The sequence below is a fragment of the Penicillium chermesinum genome, assembly GCF_028974085.1.
Source record: "Penicillium chermesinum strain IBT 19713 chromosome Unknown utg000007l:1.0-2695246.0:1.0-2697696.0, whole genome shotgun sequence".
Lineage (NCBI taxonomy): Eukaryota > Fungi > Ascomycota > Eurotiomycetes > Eurotiales > Aspergillaceae > Penicillium > Penicillium chermesinum.
In genome coordinates this window covers 218,599-237,042 of record NW_026695317.1, presented here as the reverse complement: position 1 = coordinate 237,042, position 18,444 = coordinate 218,599, and the positions used below count along the sequence as shown (strand labels likewise).

Genomic DNA, 18,444 nt, shown 5'->3' with positions numbered 1-18,444 from the left:
AGTAAATAAATACCAGAACAACCTTCTGGAGAGCCTGAACTGTTAAATATCATGGTAGCGCTATATTTGTCGGGCAGAGAATGCCTGCATGTGCTGGAGAAAACTATGCACGCCCGAGCTATTCGCAGAAACGAGAGACCTAAAAACAGAGAACAAAAACAGGCAGCAGCTTCGTAGGCAGTCATAAATCCAAGGGGACTGTAGTAACAGGCAGTGGCTTCGAGGCTCATTACATGAATAAAGCTATACCAAACGGAAACAAGAGTAGTATTGACCAGGCTCAACAGCATGAATCAACAGAGCAGCCTACATTAGAACGCAGCAAGAGTTCTGCTTTTTGGCCTGGAGATAGGTGTCAGGTAAGATAGCCTTCCCGCCTGGACGTTGTAACTTACCTGGGTATAGAACATCTTACTCTGAGCTGACAAGCCGTCACTCTTTTGAACAAGAGAATCGATCTTCTCGCCACGCTCCAAAACGCTCTCAATCTAACCGATAGTCAGCTTCCAGTTATATTCTCGTGTATGGTACCGGATGAGAAGGCGTACAGTCTTGTGGAGGACGATCTTGGTCTCGTCTAGCTCTTGTTGGATCTTCATGATGCTGTCGGCCTGCTGGGGGTCCTGATATTTCACAATGTATTCCTTGAGCTGGGGCAAGGGCATGCGTTCTCGCGAAGAGATGGGTCGGAGAAGGAGGTTCGGGGATACTTCGCAAGGAACTCGTCAACGATCTTGGAAAGGAGCTGGTGGGCCACAAGGGCAGGGTAATCGCCGTCGGTAACGATGACTCCGGCTACACCCTCTGTCCGGCCGTAGGCGTGGAATGTGTATGACTTCTCCTCGACGTCCTGGCGCTGACCTGGCTTGGTGCGCTCGGCAACGGTGCGGCAGAATAAAATGAGGAACTCCTCGTAGCTGTGGGAATAAAAAAAATTAATTGGTGCGCAGGGATGGAGGGCAAAGGCACATACTTCTGACGAGTGAAACGAGAGAATCTATGGAGCGTTAGTAGCGGCATGCTAAAAGCAGGATAAGAGGTCCAAGTACTAACGCAGTAAGGTCCTTCTCAGCGCACAGCTGCAGAGCAGGCTGGGAATCGTTCCGCAGAACCTATGAGAAAAGCCGAGAAGTCAGCTTTTGCTAAAGGTTTTAGGGGGCAATACTTCGAGGTAGAGACGTACACCCATGTAGAGGATCTTCATAGTGGCGGGGAAGTAACTGGATCACACAGAAGATAAGGTCGTCGAGAATCAAGGGAAGGCGGGAAACGGAAGCTCTTATGAGTTCGCGGAGGAGCAGGCGACAGAGTTCTAACCAACGAGCTGCAAGTAAGACCGGCCTCGAGATGTTAAGGAGAAGGCTGAGCTGTGAGTTTCGGCAACTCCTGATAACAAGTCTCCGCACTGACGGCCATGGGCAAAATGTCACACCGCCCATGACACACTTGCAAGCCGGGATAGTTACATTTCTTTTAATTTGACCTTACTGCCCATCTTAGCGCTGTCGCTACTACGAGGGATCTGGTTTCCAGATAATGGAGTCGATTGCCAACACAGAGTCGCAGTGGCTGTCCCAGCTGGCAGCCATGCGCCAGGCCATCGCCGAACTAAACCTCCCCAAAGAATTATCCCACGATACGATCAGCTACGGTAGCGACGTGGATCTAGATATCGACGATGACTACTCCTCACCGGGCACAGTTGATGATGTCTGGGATATAATATCTTCGGACGATGAGACCACAGACGACCTTGATGATCTCACCGGCGCACCGCACGACCAACCTCTGCCATATGACCAGCAGTGGCTTGCAGCAAAATGTCACGAGCTATCCGCCCGGAACTCTACACTGGACGCCTCGGAGCTCACACAGCAGATTGTCGCAACTTTGGCCACCGACAGCAACGATACTGAGCTCCAAATGTCATTGGCGGAAATTGTAGGCTTTGATGATTTGGATCTGGTCATTGAGCTGATCGCCCACCGAGAGGAAATTCTTTCGGACAAGTCACACCGGGCTGAGGCACAGACGGACGGACTGGCTGCTGGCAAACTCCAGACACGAGCTGAAAGGGAACAGGCCCTATGGGAACGGGACATCCAACACAAGAACGCGCCGTTGATGGCTGCGCAGACTCGATCCGAGCCCGTGTATCCACATGTGTTCAAAAGCCATACAGCAGGAAACTTGCTCAGTGCAAGCGGGAAAAAGTACGGTCTACCGGTTGGTAGTGAAACGATCGAGGAGCAGCGGTACACAGAATATGCGATCCCGGCTACGAAGGTTGGATCGATCGCTCGAGACCAGAAACTAGTAGAGATTTCTTCCATGGATGGGCTCTGCCGAGGTACATTCAAGGGATATAAAACCTTGAACCGCATGCAGAGTCTGCTATATGATGTGGCTTACAAGACTAGCGAGAACATGCTTATTTGTGCACCCACTGGTGCCGGTAAGACAGACGCTGCTATGCTGACAATTCTCAATGCGATTGGCAAGAACACAGTGCCAAACCCATTAGATGAGCCGGATTCAGAGGAATACATCGTGCAAGTTGACGACTTCAAGATTGTTTATGTGGCTCCCATGAAGGCCTTGGCCGCTGAGGTTACCGAGAAGCTTGGCAAACGTCTGGCCTGGCTGGGTATCAAAGTCAGAGAATTGACTGGTGATATGCAACTGACCAAACGGGAAATTGTCGATACCCAGATCATTGTCACGACCCCTGAAAAATGGGATGTTGTGACTCGCAAGAGTACTGGCGATACGGAACTTGTGCAAAAAGTACGACTACTTATCATCGATGAGGTCCATATGCTTCATGATGAACGGGGTGCTGTCATTGAGTCTCTGGTTGCACGAACCCAACGCCAAGTTGAAAGCACACAGTCCTTGATTCGGATTATTGGCCTTTCTGCGACCCTTCCCAACTACATTGACGTGGCCGATTTCTTGAAAGTCAACAAGATGGCTGGCTTGTTCTTTTTCGATTCGTCTTTCAGACCAGTGCCACTTGAACAGCATTTTATTGGTGTCAAAGGCAAGCCCGGCTCTAAACAGTCGCGGGAGAATATTGACATTACCGCCTATGAGAAAGTGCGTGACATGATGGAAAGGGGCCACCAGGTGATGGTGTTTGTTCATTCTCGCAAAGACACTGTCATGACAGCACGCATGTTAAAACAAATGGCTGCCGAAGACGGCTGCGAGGATTTGTTCAGCTGCCACGACCACGAAAATTACTCGAATGCTTTACGTGACATGAAGCACGCTCGCGCGAAAGAACTGCGTGATCTTTTCGCCAGTGGATTTGGGACGCATCATGCGGGCATGAGTCGCAGCGATCGTAACCTGATGGAAAGGATGTTCTCGGAAGGTCTCATCAAGGTCCTCTGCTGTACGGCCACCCTCGCGTGGGGTGTCAATTTGCCTGCGGCTGCTGTAGTCATCAAGGGAACTCAGCTGTACAACCCGCAGGAGGGTAAATTCGTCGATTTGAGTATTCTCGATGTCATGCAGATCTTTGGTCGTGCTGGTCGTCCGCAGTTTCAAGACACTGGTATCGGCTTTATCTGTACAACTCATGATAAGTTGCATCACTACCTGTCTGCCGTAACTGCACAGCAGCCGATTGAATCTCGCTTCTCCAGCCGATTAGTTGATAACCTCAACGCGGAAATCTCTCTCGGCACTGTCACTTCTGTCTCCGAGGCTGTGCAATGGCTCGGATACTCATATTTGTTCGTTCGCATGAAACGGGAGCCTCGAAACTACGGTATAGAGTATGCCGAGCTTCGTGACGACCCCATGCTAGTTCAAAGACGACGTCAACTCATCATTCAGGCTGCTCGGACCTTGCAGAAGAGCCAAATGATCATTTTCAACGAAAAAACCGAGGACTTGAGAGCCAAAGATGTTGGTCGAATTGCTAGTCAATACTACGTCCTTCAGACCAGTGTGGAGATTTTCAATGCAATGATGCGTCCCCGTGCAGGCGAAGCTGATGTTCTCAAGATGATCAGTATGAGCGGAGAGTTCGACAACATCCAGGCCCGTGAGACCGAGTCGAAGGAGCTGCAAAGACTACGGGATGAGGTTATTCAAACCGAGGTCGAAGGGGGCAATGACTCACCGCATGCGAAAACCAACATTCTGTTGCAGTCGTATATATCCCGTGCCAAGCTTGAAGATTTTGCCTTGGTGTCGGATTGTGGGTATGTCGCGCAAAACTCCGCGCGTATCTGCCGAGCGCTGTTTATGATTGCACTGAACCGCCGATGGGGCTACCAGTGCCAGGTCTTGTTGTCTCTTTGCAAGTCTATTGAAAAGCAAATCTGGCCATTCGACCATCCCTTTCACCAATTTGATCTGCCTCAGCCGATTCTGCGGAACTTGGATGAAAAGCTCCCAAGCTCGTCTATTGAGTCGATGCGAGAAATGGATCCTGCCGAGATTGGCGCACTGGTACACAACCAAAAGATGGGAAAAGTGCTCTCGAAGCTCCTGGACAATTTCCCCACCCTTAGCGTCGAGACTGAGATTGCTCCGCTAAATCGCGATGTCCTCCGTATCCGCCTTTCTATCTACCCAGAGTTCACGTGGAATGATCGTCATCATGGAACATCTGAATCTTTCTGGGTCTGGGTAGAAAACTCAGAGACCTCTGAAATTTACCATCACGAGTACTTCATATTGAGTAGGAAGAAGCTTTATGACGAACACGAGCTGAACTTCACTATCCCGCTATCTGATCCTTTACCTAGCCAGATTTATGTGCGACTGATCTCTGATCGTTGGCTTGGTGCTGAGACTGTGAGCCCCGTCTCTTTCCAGCATCTCATTCGCCCGGATACGGAGAGTGTGTACACAGACCTCTTAGATCTTCAGCCTCTTCCCATTTCGGCTCTCCAGAACCCCATTCTGGAAGAGCTATACGGGCAGCGATTCCAGTTCTTTAATCCCATGCAAACCCAGATTTTCCACCTGTTGTACCACACACCGGCGAATGTTCTGCTTGGATCTCCCACCGGTAGTGGGAAAACAATCGCATGTGAGCTTGCTATGTGGTGGGCTTTCCGCGAAAAACCTGGGTCCAAAGTTGTTTACATCGCCCCCATGAAAGCACTTGTTCGGGAGCGTGTCCAAGATTGGCGGAAACGCCTCACCGGCCCCATGGGATTGAAGCTTGTCGAGTTGACGGGTGATAATACCCCTGATACTAGGACTATTCGCGACGCGGATATCATTATCACCACCCCTGAAAAATGGGACGGTATCTCGCGTAGCTGGCAGACTCGTGACTATGTGAGAAAGGTCAGTCTCGTCATCATTGACGAGATTCATCTGCTGGGTGGAGACCGCGGGCCAATTCTAGAGATCATTGTCTCTCGAATGAACTACATTGCCTCCCAGTCTAAGGGATCTGTTCGTTTGATGGGAATGTCTACTGCGTGTGCCAATGCTACTGATCTGGGCAACTGGCTTGGCGTCAAAGAAGGCCTGTTCAACTTTCGTCACTCCGTTCGCCCGGTTCCTCTAGAGATTTTTATCGACGGCTTCCCAGAACAACGTGGCTTCTGTCCTCTCATGCAGTCTATGAATCGACCTACTTTCCTTGCAATCAAGAACCATTCGCCAGATAAGCCAGTCATCGTCTTTGTTGCATCGCGAAGACAAACGCGGTTGACTGCCAAGGATTTGATTAATTACTGCGGCATGGAGGACAATCCTCGCCGCTTTGTACGGATGTCCGAAGAGGACCTGCAACTGAATCTCGCTCGGGTCAAGGATGACGCTTTGAGAGAGGCTCTTAGCTTCGGAATTGGCCTGCATCATGCCGGTCTGGTCGAATCAGACCGACAACTTTCTGAAGAGCTGTTTGCTAATAATAAGATCCAAATTCTGGTTGCGACGTCTACTTTGGCCTGGGGTGTCAACCTTCCAGCTCACCTTGTCGTCGTCAAGGGCACTCAATTCTTTGATGCCAAAATCGAAGGATATCGCGACATGGACTTGACCGACGTACTTCAAATGCTCGGCCGCGCCGGTCGTCCGCAATTCGATAATTCTGGTATCGCGCGAATTTTCACACAAGATGCGAAGAAAGCTTTCTACAAGCACTTCCTCCACACTGGCTTCCCTGTGGAATCTACTTTACATAAAGTCCTGGACAACCATTTGGGTGCCGAGGTATCCGCGGGCACAATCACAACCAAGCAGGACGCACTCGATTACTTGACCTGGACGTTCTTCTTCCGTCGACTTCACAAGAATCCCTCATACTATGGCCTCGAGATCTCTGCTGAAGAGCAAAACACCACGGCTGCCCAGGCTATTGCCCAAGACTTCATGGTTGACCTGGTGGACAAATCTCTGGGGGATCTAGCCGAGTCCTCTTGTGTCCTTGTTGACTCTGCGACTGGCGAGATAGACCCAACGCCATTTGGCAAGATCATGAGTTACTACTACTTGTCTCACAAGACGATTCGATTCCTCATGGCTCATGCCAAGCGGGAGCCCACATTCCACGATGTCCTGTTCTGGATGTGCTCTGCTTCTGAATTCGATGAGCTCCCGACGCGACACAATGAAGACCTTATCAACGCTGAGCTCGCTGAACATTTGCCGCTATCCACCGAGCCAATGGGCAATCTGCCTATGTGGGATCCTCATGTCAAAGCGTTCCTGCTCTTGCAATCTTATATGTCGCGGATTGATCTTCCAATCTCGGATTATGTTGGTGATCAGACCTCTGTTCTAGACCAAGCAATCCGTATCATCCAGGCTTCCATCGATGTCATGGCCGAACTTGGGTATTTCCCCGCATGTCGAATGCTGATGACGCTCCTGCAATGCATCAAGTCTGCCCGGTGGCCTGAGGACCCCCAGCTGTCGATTCTCCCCGGCGTAGAAGTCGAGAAGCCTCAGCGCGGCTTGCCATCTTCTCTGGTTGCTCTGTCTTCTCAGTCTTCCTCTGCAGTTGCCTCCTTGGTCAACAAGTTCAACTTGCCTCCTTCCTTTACCCGAGCAGCTTCTCAGCTTCCTCATATCTCTTTGGCTGTCGCTGATGCCTCCCCGAAGGGCATTGCATTGACCTTGACGAGGCACAACGTGCCGACCAATCCAGACCACCGGATCTATGCCCCCCGTTTCCCGAAGCCACAAACCGAAGGGTTCTTTTTGGTTGTTTGCAGTGCTCATCCTGATGGTACTGATGGGGATCTCCTGGGCTTAAAGCGTGTCTCATGGGCCCCAGCCACCAAACAAAATAACCGCCAGCAAGGCGGCGCTGGTCCCAGCCGGAATGGGCCAAATGAAAAAGATAAGAAGGGTGGCAAGCTCACCGTCCGATCTTTAGTCAAGTTCCCTCAAGGCGCCCTGGCTGAGTCCTCATCCGTGACGACTTCCGGGACTGCTCGAGTCAATGTCAAGCTGATCAGTGACTCGTACATTGGAATGCAGTGGAATTTGTCTAATGTGGAAGTTTCCATTGGCTCCGATGCAAGTGCACAGCTGATCGAAGAGCCTAGCGCCCCTGTCAAAGAATAAGTGCTCGAATGCTTCCAGGAATCATATCTTAAATTTAAATAGTTCTATGTCATCCGCACAATATCTACTTCAGCTGTGTGTCTATATCCATGAGAAAGTACTTCTTAAACGCCACCCGTTTGTCCTCCTCCGTCTCGCACGTATGGATGACTCTTGTTTTCCCACCGAGATTCAACTTCACAACTCCATTCACAAACATCAGCTTCCCAACAATCGCAATCTCCCCATCCACCGCATCGACCACTTCCCCCTCTTCCACAGGTAGATTGCCCGTCTCACCTCCGCGGAGGAACTTGACCAGCCACTGGTTCCTCAAATCAAATGTCTCCCAGCTGGTATACCGGTTAATCACCTCGAAATCAACCTGGAACCACTCCGCTTCCCCAAAACTGTAGAATGAATTCCACTCCATCTCCGGCCCATTACGGTACTGATATATCCACAGCTTCTGCTCCGGCCGGCTCTGATTCGGAATATTGCCGTAGATCAATCGCACTTCCTGCCTCCCCATGTTCTGAACCGTGTACCCCGAGACCAGCCGAAGCGGCCTGGTTGGCCCGTCTCCCCGAACGCTGCGTCGACGGCGTATCGCACGCCTGTGGGGAGCTCAAGAATGAGCACCACATGCGTCCTGTGAATGTGAGCAGCGGGATTGCGAAAGCCCCCAAGTTGCGTAGGTTGTTTAGTCTACTAAACATTCTTTGCCGGCGCAGGTCTTGGTTTCTAGGCGAGGGGGGAAGAGCGGCACTTACCACCCAAAATAGTCACCCTGCGGCACCCCATTGGTACGCCTGCGATTGCGCACGCCGGTTGCGTAGGCGGAGAATCCCTAGCCCTTTCAGCACGTGGTGGAAGAAAATGCTACACTCGAGGCAGTAGCCTCCGCGGTGGGACGGTGCTGCGTCTCCGACGCCCATGAACTTGTTATAGATGGCGGCTGGGTCGATGTTCGCCAGGTGCGTCGCGGAGTAGTGCACCGTGAGATTGTCGTAGGGGAAACGAGTGACCTGGCATCGGAATAGATGCGTTAAGGCCTCCTCGGTCTTCGGGAAGGACTGCGGGTCGTCGAGGTAGGGCGCATATTGTGCGGGTAAGGCCATATACCGTAGGTATTTGGACAATTGTTGCTGCGAAAATGCTGAAGCCATGGTTACTGGTATAAGAGATTGCTTTACAGTTAAAAACGAGGGAAAAAAGGATGATGGAGGGCCTAGTTTATCTATATAACTAGTAAAGCGCTGGTATGACTCAGGCACGTAAGCCCACCGGACCCGTGGATCTGGGCATAACGGGGCTTAGCGTGGGCCCCTGGATTTGCGATTTGGAAAAAAAAACGATATCGAGAACTTGATGTATATATTCGTCTTCTATATTGCAAAAGCGAGCATATATAGTTTCCCTTGGAAAGCGTATCAAACGGCTCCCAAGTCATGTACAAACTTCGCCGCAGCTTCATGGATCTCCGCCTGCTCCTTTGGCCAGCCCAGTATAGCGCCAGTAGCATATATATCATGAGGGACTCCAGGCACTTCCAGATATTCGATTTTATTCGTAGGGATTCCACTCATCCTGTCTGCGAATCCTCGCACGGTATCGCAAAGAACCTCGGCGCCACCTGCCTGGGCAAAGATGGGCACGGGGGTAGCGAACGGATGCAGCGCCGGTGAGAGGTAAGGGTCGTCGAGGCGCACGCTGTCGGGCGGGGCAAGGGCTCTTGCTCCCCAAGCCAGCATCTTGCCGTCGACATAATCGGTCTTAATGTTCCGGTGGGAGTCTATAGCCTCGGCATCTCCCTCAAAAGAGTACTCGACGGAGGGAGAAAATAGCAGACATGCTTTCGGGGTTGCGAGTCCGGCGAGTGCGTGATCCGCCGTATCAATCGAAGCAAGATATCGCAATAGTCCAACCGCAATGGTTGACCCGGTCGAGTCCCCTGCTAACACAATGCGGGAGGGCGAGATTCCCAGCTTCTTGACGAGATAGAAGTAGGCTGTGACCGCGTCTTGCATCGCTCCCGGATATGGCGTCGGATCATTGCCGCCACCGAGGCGATATTGCACCCAGAAGGAGAATGTGTTATTCCCGAGCTTTCTGTTTAGCATCTTTGCGATGGGCCCAGAGTCGTCGGGACGCCCGGTAAGCCAGAGGAGAGACCCAGAGTGGAAAGCGAGTACGATAAGTCCTTCATCGCCGACCAGCGACGCTTTCTCTGGGAGCGCTGGATACCACGTCCCGCCGATCCGCGCAGGTTTGATACTCTTGCTCGAGAAATCCGGATGATAGGCTTCAGCCGGGCCAGGGTCGATGAGAACCCATCGGTCACCGAGCTTCCCTGGAGAGAGGGTCAGGGACTGCGCGAAGCCGATATCGGTGATGACAACGAATGCGCACTCGAAGACCCGGGACATGAAGGCTTGCCGGTAGGTCCATGTTGGGTTTTGACGCGAGGAGCGAGGGATATACCAGATGCTATAGAATATGGCTTGAAGGACGCCGCGGAGGAGACCAACTAAGATCCAGATCGCCATCCCCGGCTGGCGAGTGCGCCATCCGCTAGGGAGAGCGCTATTGTCTGCGTATTCCCGTGCCATGATGAGGACTAACCCTGGCGAAAAATACGACAGAGACAGAGGCTTGGCATACGGGATGCTAAGCTTTTTAGTCTCCCGGATGTCCAGGTGAGTTGCCTGGAGGACAGAGATCGTCGCATCTCACGCCGTTGGTAGGCTAGCGTGGCGGAGGAACCCGGCAGAACAGACCAATCAGACCCCCCATTTGGATATCTCCGACCCGAGCCCCCGCCCAATCGCTCTTCCTTCGATACGCCTCTCGGTACCAGCGGGACTACGATAATTGCTTCAACCATTAAGTGACACCAAGATCTAGCAAAATCCACCAGGATCAACTTTCGTGACTTTTCCGCCAGACACTAGCAAAATCTGCTGATTCTGAATTTTCTCTTCTTACAATTACTCGACCTCCATAGCTTTGATTGGGGGTAGCTTGACCGTACCGGTTCCACCAATTTCCAGCAAAATTCACCAGGATCGACTTTCGTGACTTTTCCGCCAGATACTAGCAAAAAAAAATTTGCTGGTTCTGTATTTTCTCTTTTTACAACTACTCGACCTTCATAGCATCGTTTGCTGTAACGTCGAAGCCCCGGTCGTAGAACGTGACACCTATTTCTAGCAAAATCCACCAGGATCAACTTTTATGACTTCTCCGCCAGATACTCAAAGATTATGAAATATGTCACATGCTATTGAAATTATATCTCCACCGCGGGGGTATTAAAGTATTAACCGAATCCCTATTCACAGGCCCACATAAACAGGCAAACGCCAAGAAACAAAGGAAAAGACAGTGGAGTCTCGATTAGTGTGTCTCACAAGGACTCAATCTGCAGCTCTTGTGACATTTGGTACTTATGTCCTCCAGAGATCTGCGGCGTCAATGCTCTCTGCCTATTAACGTAACGCTCGTGGGCATGGAGCTGGTCAATTCGCGACCCGACCGGGACGAGCATTTGCTTCTTTCCCTTGGAAACGGAGACGGATCGCGCGGTGGAGACTTGGACCGCGGAGGGGCGGCCACGGGTCTCTTTAGGGCTGCTTGATCGGTCTGTCTTGATGCTGGGAATGTTGGTCTTCTGGCCGGTGGGAGAATTGGAGACCTGAGAAGCGTTGCGAAGAGGGGATGATGCCGCGGGAGCCTTGAGTTTGCCGCGCTGTTCGCGGGGCGAGGGCGTGTTGCGAGCCAGTGTTGCAGGGGAAGCAGATGGAGACGAGCGATTCGAGCGATCCTTTGCCGGCACAGCCGGTCCAGCCTGCGTCTTGACGCTGAGATTGGGCTTACGTGTGCTGGTCTCTTGTGGCTTGCTTGTCGGGTCGGAGATCTGGGAGGCTGTTCGAGATCGAGGGCGAGAAGTGGGTTTATCGGGTTTGATGGCCGGCAACGGCTTCTCTTCCCAACTTAAGAATGGGTTCGACTGGGGCGTATTAGAGCGTTCTGATCCAGAGAACGGGTTGGATGTTGACGAGCTTAATGGGGATCGACCGCTGCTGGGAGCCGGGACTCGAAGTTGGCCTGCTGGTAGTTCCTTTACCGGACTCTCCGTCGGTTCTGGATTCACAGCCTTCATCAAGTTTGGGCCTCGCGAGAAGTTCTGCGTGCCGAGGACCTTGGCGGCTTTGGCGGGCTGGGAGGTAGGGAACAGGGAGAAATTGGTTGCAGCTGGTGATGTAGCACGTCGCTGTGGGACTGGCGGGATCTTTCCACGGAGGAATTCCTGTGGTCAGTTAGTATGGGAAAATGGGATACTGATCATAAGTCATCGAAGACGAACCGCTGCGGTAGGAACATGCAGGCTATCTAGAGTCTTGCTTCGTCTGCTCAGCAGCGAGGGCCTCTTATCCTTGTTCATCACCTGGCTAAACATCACGCTGTACCGTTCCATCTGCACGTCCGGAATCTCAACATCGAGGACGGGGCCAGCATGCGTACCATTCTGCGGGCCCTTTCTCTCGGATCGCTTACTCTTGTTTGCTGGCATCTTGGTCCTTCGCGCAGGGTCAACCTCGAGTTTAGGCCACTCTTCGAGCGAGTCTCTCTGCGTCACGGCCTTTTGCTGCGTGGCCAACGGTTTGTTGACTTTATCCGGTTTTTCTTTCGTGCCTGCTTCAAGTGCATTCTTGGCCTTGAACAACCCGCCTATCTTCTTCCACTTGCTAGGCTTCGGTAGCGTCTGGGTACCCTTCTGCTCGGTGAAGATCGTTGTGTTGAATCGTGGTGGTGGCTGCCCCTTTTGGTCATCTAGCAGTCGTGGACTGCCCAGAGCAACCCCAATCATGTATCCGGAAGGGCTACGGCCACCGGCGCTGGCGGGCACGATTTCGTCCGGAGGCAGCGTCAGTTGAAAGTCGAATGTTGCCCCCACACCAGGCGGAGGCGTTTTGTTCGAAGGCCCGTTGACAGGTCGTGGGAATTTCCACTTGGTCACATATCGTGGGTCGTCTTGGAAGATGCCGTTGCTGATATCGTGAAGATCGTCTCGGGGCAGAGCATCGGTGTAGGTCAAAAGAGGGAACGAGATAACATCATTCGCATTTCGAGCGTTCTGACCGGTCAACGTCACAGTTGTTGCCATGATTTGCGTCGTTATGAATGTGAATATATAGCTAGAATGAAAATAAAGAACAATTTGATGGTATACTAGATCCGGCAAGTAAAATAAATGAGCGGACGGTCTTGCCCGAAGACCCAGGAAATGAAAGTGACAGGCTACAAATCTAGGCCACGCGAGGCAGGGGAAAGCAGAGCTCTTAAGCGATTGAGAACCAAACTACCACGGGTTGGGGGGGGGGGATCTTGTCGCAGGTGGAGATCACCATCCACGCTAAGCCCGTGGAGCTGAGACACCCCGTGTTCTGCTCGGAGCCCCCCAGAGATCCTGCACGAAACAGCCGACCAGAGCTCAAAAATCAGTGTCTGGGTGGTCCCAGGCCTTTAATCTGCGGCTCCGCTCCAGGTCTATGAGCCTCCTGAGACCAGAATTTATGGATACAGTGGCAGTATGGAGAAAAAAACATGAGGGAAATGAGCCCGCCCTGCGGCGATTAGGATAGATCGGGGGGCCTTAGTGCCTCAACTGGCATCCTTTGGCGCCGTTTGGCGGCACAGGGGAATCATTGGCTGCACGCGAAAAGGGCCAGAGGCCCTGGAGCCGGTAGGACCGTAGGGACTACAGAGGATTGGATCTGGTGCACGATGCTTATTTTGCTCTGAACGAATGAGTGTCTGTGTCGCGGGTTGATTAGCTCGTTCCGAGCGAGGCCTCGGGCCAGTCAGAGCGCTCCCTGGGCCGTTTTCATGCAAGAGGCGTGTTTCACTGCTAGAGGTGAGACGGAGAGTTCTTTTTTGGTCAGGGGCGGCCGATGCTTCCATGATGCGCATTGGCCAAGGGATGTGCAGCCCGTGCTGAACTCGTATGTCTGACTTGTTTTGGCGACGGCTCATTCGAAGATTCGCTGTGTGATGGCAGACGGGCATCCCATTCCAATGAAACGCCCATCACGGTGTTTCCAAGATTGTCAGCACTGCGCGAACCCAGAGGCCGAAGAGATCATCGTATCCTATCTTGGATTTGACCAGCCACTTCGAATCTACAGATGCTCGCGCAAATTAAATATTCTCGCAGGTATATTGGGTGGGTCGCCCCGCCAGTCGGTTGTTTCTTATCGCTGCGCGCGCCCCCATTGCTGCCCTTGGCGCCCGTCCATGTTGAATCACCTTCGGACCATTGACCCTAATGATCGAAATGGATTCAGATAAATCCCCCCCGGTTCCTCAGGGGTCAGGGGTGGTCTTGAAGTCGCGCCGAAAGCCCATGCCAAGCGCGATGGGAACGTGCCCTTCAACAGAGCGTGGATCTTTCTGGGTGCCCTGATCATCTGAGTAGGGAAAACTTGTGGTTTCATATTCCGTGCGCCTCATTCATGCGTGTGATGGCATTTTGAGTTGTATCAAATATATGCCAATACTAGTATTTGTGCCTGAAGGGCTGCAGGAGAGCTCACTTGGGGGGTTTCTCTAACGGTGACATACCGCCTAGTGGTTCTTCCTGACATGGTCGGTGTGTCCTGCATGATCCAGTCTCTTCAGGCCCTCTCCTTATGATCATCATGACTGAGTACAATATCATGTCTTTTGGGCGCCCGCTCTTCCAGCCTTGGCGCGTCAGCCTGAGTCAGAGCTCAGCCACATCGATCTTTACGACGAAAAGACCAGATTTTCTACTGGTATACATCGCGTATTTCGCTCAGAGGCTACAAAAACCCATCAAGCTCCTTAATCATGGGTCCGACTCTGAATTCGCGCGCCCAGGGTGCTATCTGGGGAACTTGCGTCGGCGATGCACTAGGCGGCCCCGTCCAGTTCTCGGACTACGGGACGTTTACTCCCATCACAGACCTGGAGCCTGTGCGACCGTTCAAAAAGCCAGCAGGGTATGTTTCGACCGGCGAGGATCAAACGTCGAATTAATCAACCTGGCACAGCTCTTACTCTGACGACGGCGCTATGACGCTGGGTCTAGCCCAGTCCTTCATCGATGCTGGTGGGCGATATGATCAGGGCAAGTCCATTCGTAATTATCTCGAGTGGCTGACGAGTGGTTATTTTGGTACCAGCTCGGAGCCTTGGGATATGGGGGTGGCCACCCGAGAGGCACTTACCATCTGGTGGCAGCACGGGATCTCCAAGACCAGTCAAACACGAGTCATTCGTCATCTGGACAAAGAAGTCCGTTGTGGCAATGGAAGTTTGATGCGCATTGCCCCGGTAGGTGTGGTTTTCTGGAAAGACAAAGATTGCGCTTCAAACGTGGCTAGGGAAGAGAGCATGGTTACTCATCCTGCGCTTGCCTGCGTCGAGGCTTGTGTGCTCTTTACCTCGTTGATAGCTGGCGCTATGCAGGGTATGTTCGCAAACCTAGTCCCCTTGTTTCTGGATATCAATCTCATGATGGTTCAAGGGCAACTAAAAGAGGATCTCTTTGGGGTCTTGAAGAACGAGCTGCTCAAACTCACCCACCCGGCCCTGTCTCATCGTCTCTCGTCATATCCATTGATGGGGCATTATTCCCTGAAACCCAGCAGCGACGTGCACAGCAGCGGCTGGGTCGTGGACACGATCGAGGTAGTCCTTTGGGCGTTCTTCAAGTTTGACACCTGGGAAGAGGGGGCCTTGGCGGTTGTCAACCTTGGAGGAGACTCTGATACTGCTGGGGCCATCTATGGTGCCCTCGCAGGCGTGTTTTACGGCGTTGAGTCGATCCCGCAGCGGTGGATTGATAAGATGCAGAATGCAGATTTCATCCGGAAAATTGCGACAGATTTTGCTCGGGTTGTCACTTGAGGACCGAGGGTGGATTCAGGATTCAAGCGAGAACTGGAAATTACATGCTTGAATCAAAATTCGCTTCGACGTGTGCTCTTGGCCCAATCTCATCTCCTGGGTGGGAACTGTACTCAGGCCGGTAGGATGTCCAGGCGGTTCAAATTCGTCTCAATCTAGTCAAGTCGAAGGCCTTCGCTTAATTTATTTCTTGATAGCGTGATTAGACTGACCGCTATTAGCGCAAATTGGCCGTTCAACATGGCCAACCATTAGCTTGTTCGACCCAAGAATAGCTTTCTGTATTTGTCAATTCCCCGCTCTAAGTGGAGACTAAAACCGTTTTACACCGCTATGCGACCGACGCTTCTTGGAGCTACAGAGAGAACGCACGACATAGAGGGCTAGCAACTGGCAATCGCCAACAGCCCCCAGATACGGACGCCGCAAGACCTTGACGTGTGTAGAATTGCGGATCCATGCAAGGCATCCGGCCATATTACGGCGCCGCAGCCGCTGCTATGGACGCTGTCCAGGTCGACACGATGGGCGAGAGACAGAGGCTAAATTATCTAGACTTGGAGATGGGAACGAATAGCCTGGAGAAGACTAGAAAGCACACAAACTACAGCAGAGAACAACAGATGACCCCCGTTCCCGAGATCGACGGAACCAGCAAGTTATGGCGGGGTCTTATTTACCGCCAACACCGAACCCCCACTTGACTCTCACAACTCCTCCTGATATTTCTTCCCCTTCGACCTTTCTCTCTTTCCACACACACATCTCCTTTCACAATGGGTGCTCACTCCGCTGTCTGGCAGGGTAAGCGATCTCCCCCACCACCTATAAGCCCCTCACTAACTGGCTCCAGGCTACGTCGACTCGAGGTAAGCCTCCCGGTCCCCCGAGCTATGCGCCTCCCCTCCTTCCCCTCATCTCGCGCGAAGAGGCCTTCAGTCATTCCCTAGAAGGATGACGATCCGATGCTGACTTTTCGCAGCTTGATGGGCTCGGGTCAATTCGACAAGGCCGGTATCCTGGCTGCCGACTTCTCCGGCTTGGAGGCCAAGTCCCCCACCTTCGAGGTACGCTATACCCAGCTGCGAGAGGGCAATCTCGCTAGTTGATACACCGGAGATTGGAATGCGGGGCTCTACCTGCCATTAGGGCAACAACGGAATCACTAACTCTCCACTTCTACATAGCTCTCCCAGGAGGACATTAACAGCCTCGCGGCCGCTTTCACCTCCGACGCCACCGCTTTCGCCAACGGTTTCTCCATCGGCGGCGAGAAGTTCCTCTGCATCCGTGCTGACGCTCGCAGTCTCTACGGCAAGAAGGTATGAACAGACCGAGCCCAGATCAAGGCCCACCGGACCCCTCTCTTTTTTTCTGAACACTACTAATTAGAACAGGGTAAGGAGGGCGCCATCGTCGTCCGTGCTTCTGCCTGCACCATCATCGCTCATCACGGCGAGAGCGTCCAGACTACCAACGCCGCTGCCGATGTCGAGAAGCTGGTCGACTACATCAACAACCCCCAATAAGCGTGTCATGCATGGTTAGTGTGGGTGAGCCGAGAAACCAGGCTGTGAAGAATAGCAAATAAAGGAGCATTGAATTTTCCTACCACATTGTTGACCTTTTTTTTTTTTGCTGCAGTTGCTTCGAGCGAGTTCGGCCACAATCGAGTCTCTTGGTCCGGCATGTGGATTACCCTGCTTGATATCATAAGGCCTCAAGCAGCCACAGTAGATATATCTTTTTTCCCCTGAAAAGTGATGTTGAATTCGTTCTATGTCCGTTCTAGCGCTGCTATGCGCCATGCAGACGCCAAGCAAGTTGTTCGGGACGAATGAGAGAAGGAAAAGTCATTAGTAATTACATGATATTCTAGACATAGACAATATCGTGTCATCTCAGCTCCTCGCGCAAGCGCTGCAAATAATCAAGTAGCCTCACAACGGCTAGCAGGCGGCCGTACAGAGGAGCAAACGGTCTCGATGTGGCGCCCCCGCTAGCGAAGCGAGAGGCTGGATAACCGCGCGAGGCTATACGGGCAACTCAGCGTTGCTTCGGCCGCCTGCAAGGATCTCAAGTCCGCGCTGGATATACGGACCCACGACTGGTACGTTCCCGGCGAATTGGCCAATGGTGACGAGGAAGTCGCCGAACAGAATGAACAGTCCGTATAGTTCGACCAAGAAGCCAATCAAAGGCCAGCGGAGGAGGATGAGAATGATTCCCGCCGAGAAAGCGGCGGTTCCCTTGAGTTTCTGAGGACGAGTGAAGAATGCGATGGTTTTTTGGACGCCGATGATTAGGGTAAGGCCGATGATGAAGAGGATCTAGTGAGGTGAGTCTGCGGCCTTGCTATGGTTGGTAACCAGGGACTAGGAGTGGAATAGCGTACATTTCCCATAGCAAGTCTGATCATAAGCGCTGTTAGTATATAGTCATGAAAAATATTTGGATCTTTGCGCGAAAAGGCCAGACACTTACAATGACCGATCGAAAAACATGAGCACACCACCAAAGAAGAACAAGCCACCTATACAACCGGGTACTGTTGGCGCGCTGCCATTGGCACGAAATGATTCATGGGATTTCTCATACCAGCGGAACAGAAGATAACTCCATACTCTGCGCGAACCGAGTCAGTCAGTCATTTTTTTTCATCTCGCTTCCTCCAGCATGTTTGCGATGCGCTGTGTCGCGCGATCACGGCTTCGGCTGCCCATAAAAGGAGAACTCACTCTGGTTTTCTGAAAGCCACATGCCAGGCATTTTGATTACCGCAGCGCAAGGCTTTTCCCTAAAAAAGAATAAAAAAAAAACTGAACAGGTGATATGAAAAATAATAATTGGGAAGGGTCCCCCCCCGTTCCCCGTAAACAGAAATTCGTGTTCTGCCCGCCACCGAAGGCGGTCGGCGGGCTGGCTTTAAGCGGCACTAAAGCGGGATTCTCTCATTTTCTCTCTTTTCTGCGTGGA

General features: G+C 52.2%; 9 protein-coding genes across 9 annotated transcripts; 3 read left to right on the top strand and 6 right to left on the bottom strand.

The window, feature by feature from the left end:
- Positions 1 to 306: 306 nt before the first annotated feature.
- Positions 307 to 1,204, bottom strand: N7468_008789 (palmitoyltransferase YKT6; the record flags this gene model as incomplete). The annotated part of the gene is made up of 7 exons (XM_058478085.1): positions 307 to 342; positions 396 to 488; positions 549 to 650; positions 731 to 917; positions 974 to 997; positions 1,054 to 1,112; positions 1,184 to 1,204. 7 exons carry the CDS (start codon positions 1,202 to 1,204, stop codon positions 307 to 309), a joined length of 522 nt encoding a protein of 173 aa, XP_058326415.1.
- A 332-nt stretch (positions 1,205 to 1,536) lies between these two features.
- On the top strand, positions 1,537 to 7,551 carry N7468_008788 (RNA helicase SLH1; the record flags this gene model as incomplete). The annotated part of the gene is made up of 1 exon (XM_058478084.1): positions 1,537 to 7,551. The coding sequence occupies one exon, from the start codon at positions 1,537 to 1,539 to the stop codon at positions 7,549 to 7,551; it is 6,015 nt and encodes a 2,004-aa protein (XP_058326414.1).
- A 64-nt stretch (positions 7,552 to 7,615) lies between these two features.
- Positions 7,616 to 8,699, bottom strand: N7468_008787 (uncharacterized protein; the record flags this gene model as incomplete). Its single annotated transcript, XM_058478083.1, has 2 exons — positions 7,616 to 8,147; positions 8,320 to 8,699. The coding sequence occupies 2 exons, from the start codon at positions 8,697 to 8,699 to the stop codon at positions 7,616 to 7,618; spliced, it is 912 nt and encodes a 303-aa protein (XP_058326413.1).
- Positions 8,700 to 8,963: 264 nt separating this feature from the next.
- Positions 8,964 to 10,142, bottom strand: N7468_008786 (Alpha/beta hydrolase fold-3; the record flags this gene model as incomplete). The annotated part of the gene is made up of 1 exon (XM_058478082.1): positions 8,964 to 10,142. The coding sequence occupies one exon, from the start codon at positions 10,140 to 10,142 to the stop codon at positions 8,964 to 8,966; it is 1,179 nt and encodes a 392-aa protein (XP_058326412.1).
- A 797-nt stretch (positions 10,143 to 10,939) lies between these two features.
- N7468_008785 (uncharacterized protein) lies at positions 10,940 to 12,700 on the bottom strand (the record flags this gene model as incomplete). The annotated part of the gene is made up of 2 exons (XM_058478081.1): positions 10,940 to 11,842; positions 11,900 to 12,700. 2 exons carry the CDS (start codon positions 12,698 to 12,700, stop codon positions 10,940 to 10,942), a joined length of 1,704 nt encoding a protein of 567 aa, XP_058326411.1.
- A 497-nt stretch (positions 12,701 to 13,197) lies between these two features.
- Positions 13,198 to 13,497, bottom strand: N7468_008784 (uncharacterized protein; the record flags this gene model as incomplete). The annotated part of the gene is made up of 1 exon (XM_058478080.1): positions 13,198 to 13,497. One exon carries the CDS (start codon positions 13,495 to 13,497, stop codon positions 13,198 to 13,200), a length of 300 nt encoding a protein of 99 aa, XP_058326410.1.
- Positions 13,498 to 14,406: 909 nt separating this feature from the next.
- N7468_008783 (ADP-ribosylglycohydrolase family protein) lies at positions 14,407 to 15,468 on the top strand (the record flags this gene model as incomplete). The annotated part of the gene is made up of 2 exons (XM_058478079.1): positions 14,407 to 14,558; positions 14,610 to 15,468. 2 exons carry the CDS (start codon positions 14,407 to 14,409, stop codon positions 15,466 to 15,468), a joined length of 1,011 nt encoding a protein of 336 aa, XP_058326409.1.
- Positions 15,469 to 16,244: 776 nt separating this feature from the next.
- Positions 16,245 to 16,997, top strand: pfy1 (profilin; the record flags this gene model as incomplete). Its single annotated transcript, XM_058478078.1, has 5 exons — positions 16,245 to 16,272; positions 16,322 to 16,337; positions 16,451 to 16,535; positions 16,656 to 16,790; positions 16,866 to 16,997. The coding sequence occupies 5 exons, from the start codon at positions 16,245 to 16,247 to the stop codon at positions 16,995 to 16,997; spliced, it is 396 nt and encodes a 131-aa protein (XP_058326408.1).
- Positions 16,998 to 17,501: 504 nt separating this feature from the next.
- Positions 17,502 to 18,237, bottom strand: N7468_008781 (uncharacterized protein; the record flags this gene model as incomplete). Its single annotated transcript, XM_058478077.1, has 5 exons — positions 17,502 to 17,798; positions 17,864 to 17,879; positions 17,953 to 18,001; positions 18,067 to 18,093; positions 18,207 to 18,237. The coding sequence occupies 5 exons, from the start codon at positions 18,235 to 18,237 to the stop codon at positions 17,502 to 17,504; spliced, it is 420 nt and encodes a 139-aa protein (XP_058326407.1).
- Positions 18,238 to 18,444: the final 207 nt, after the last annotated feature.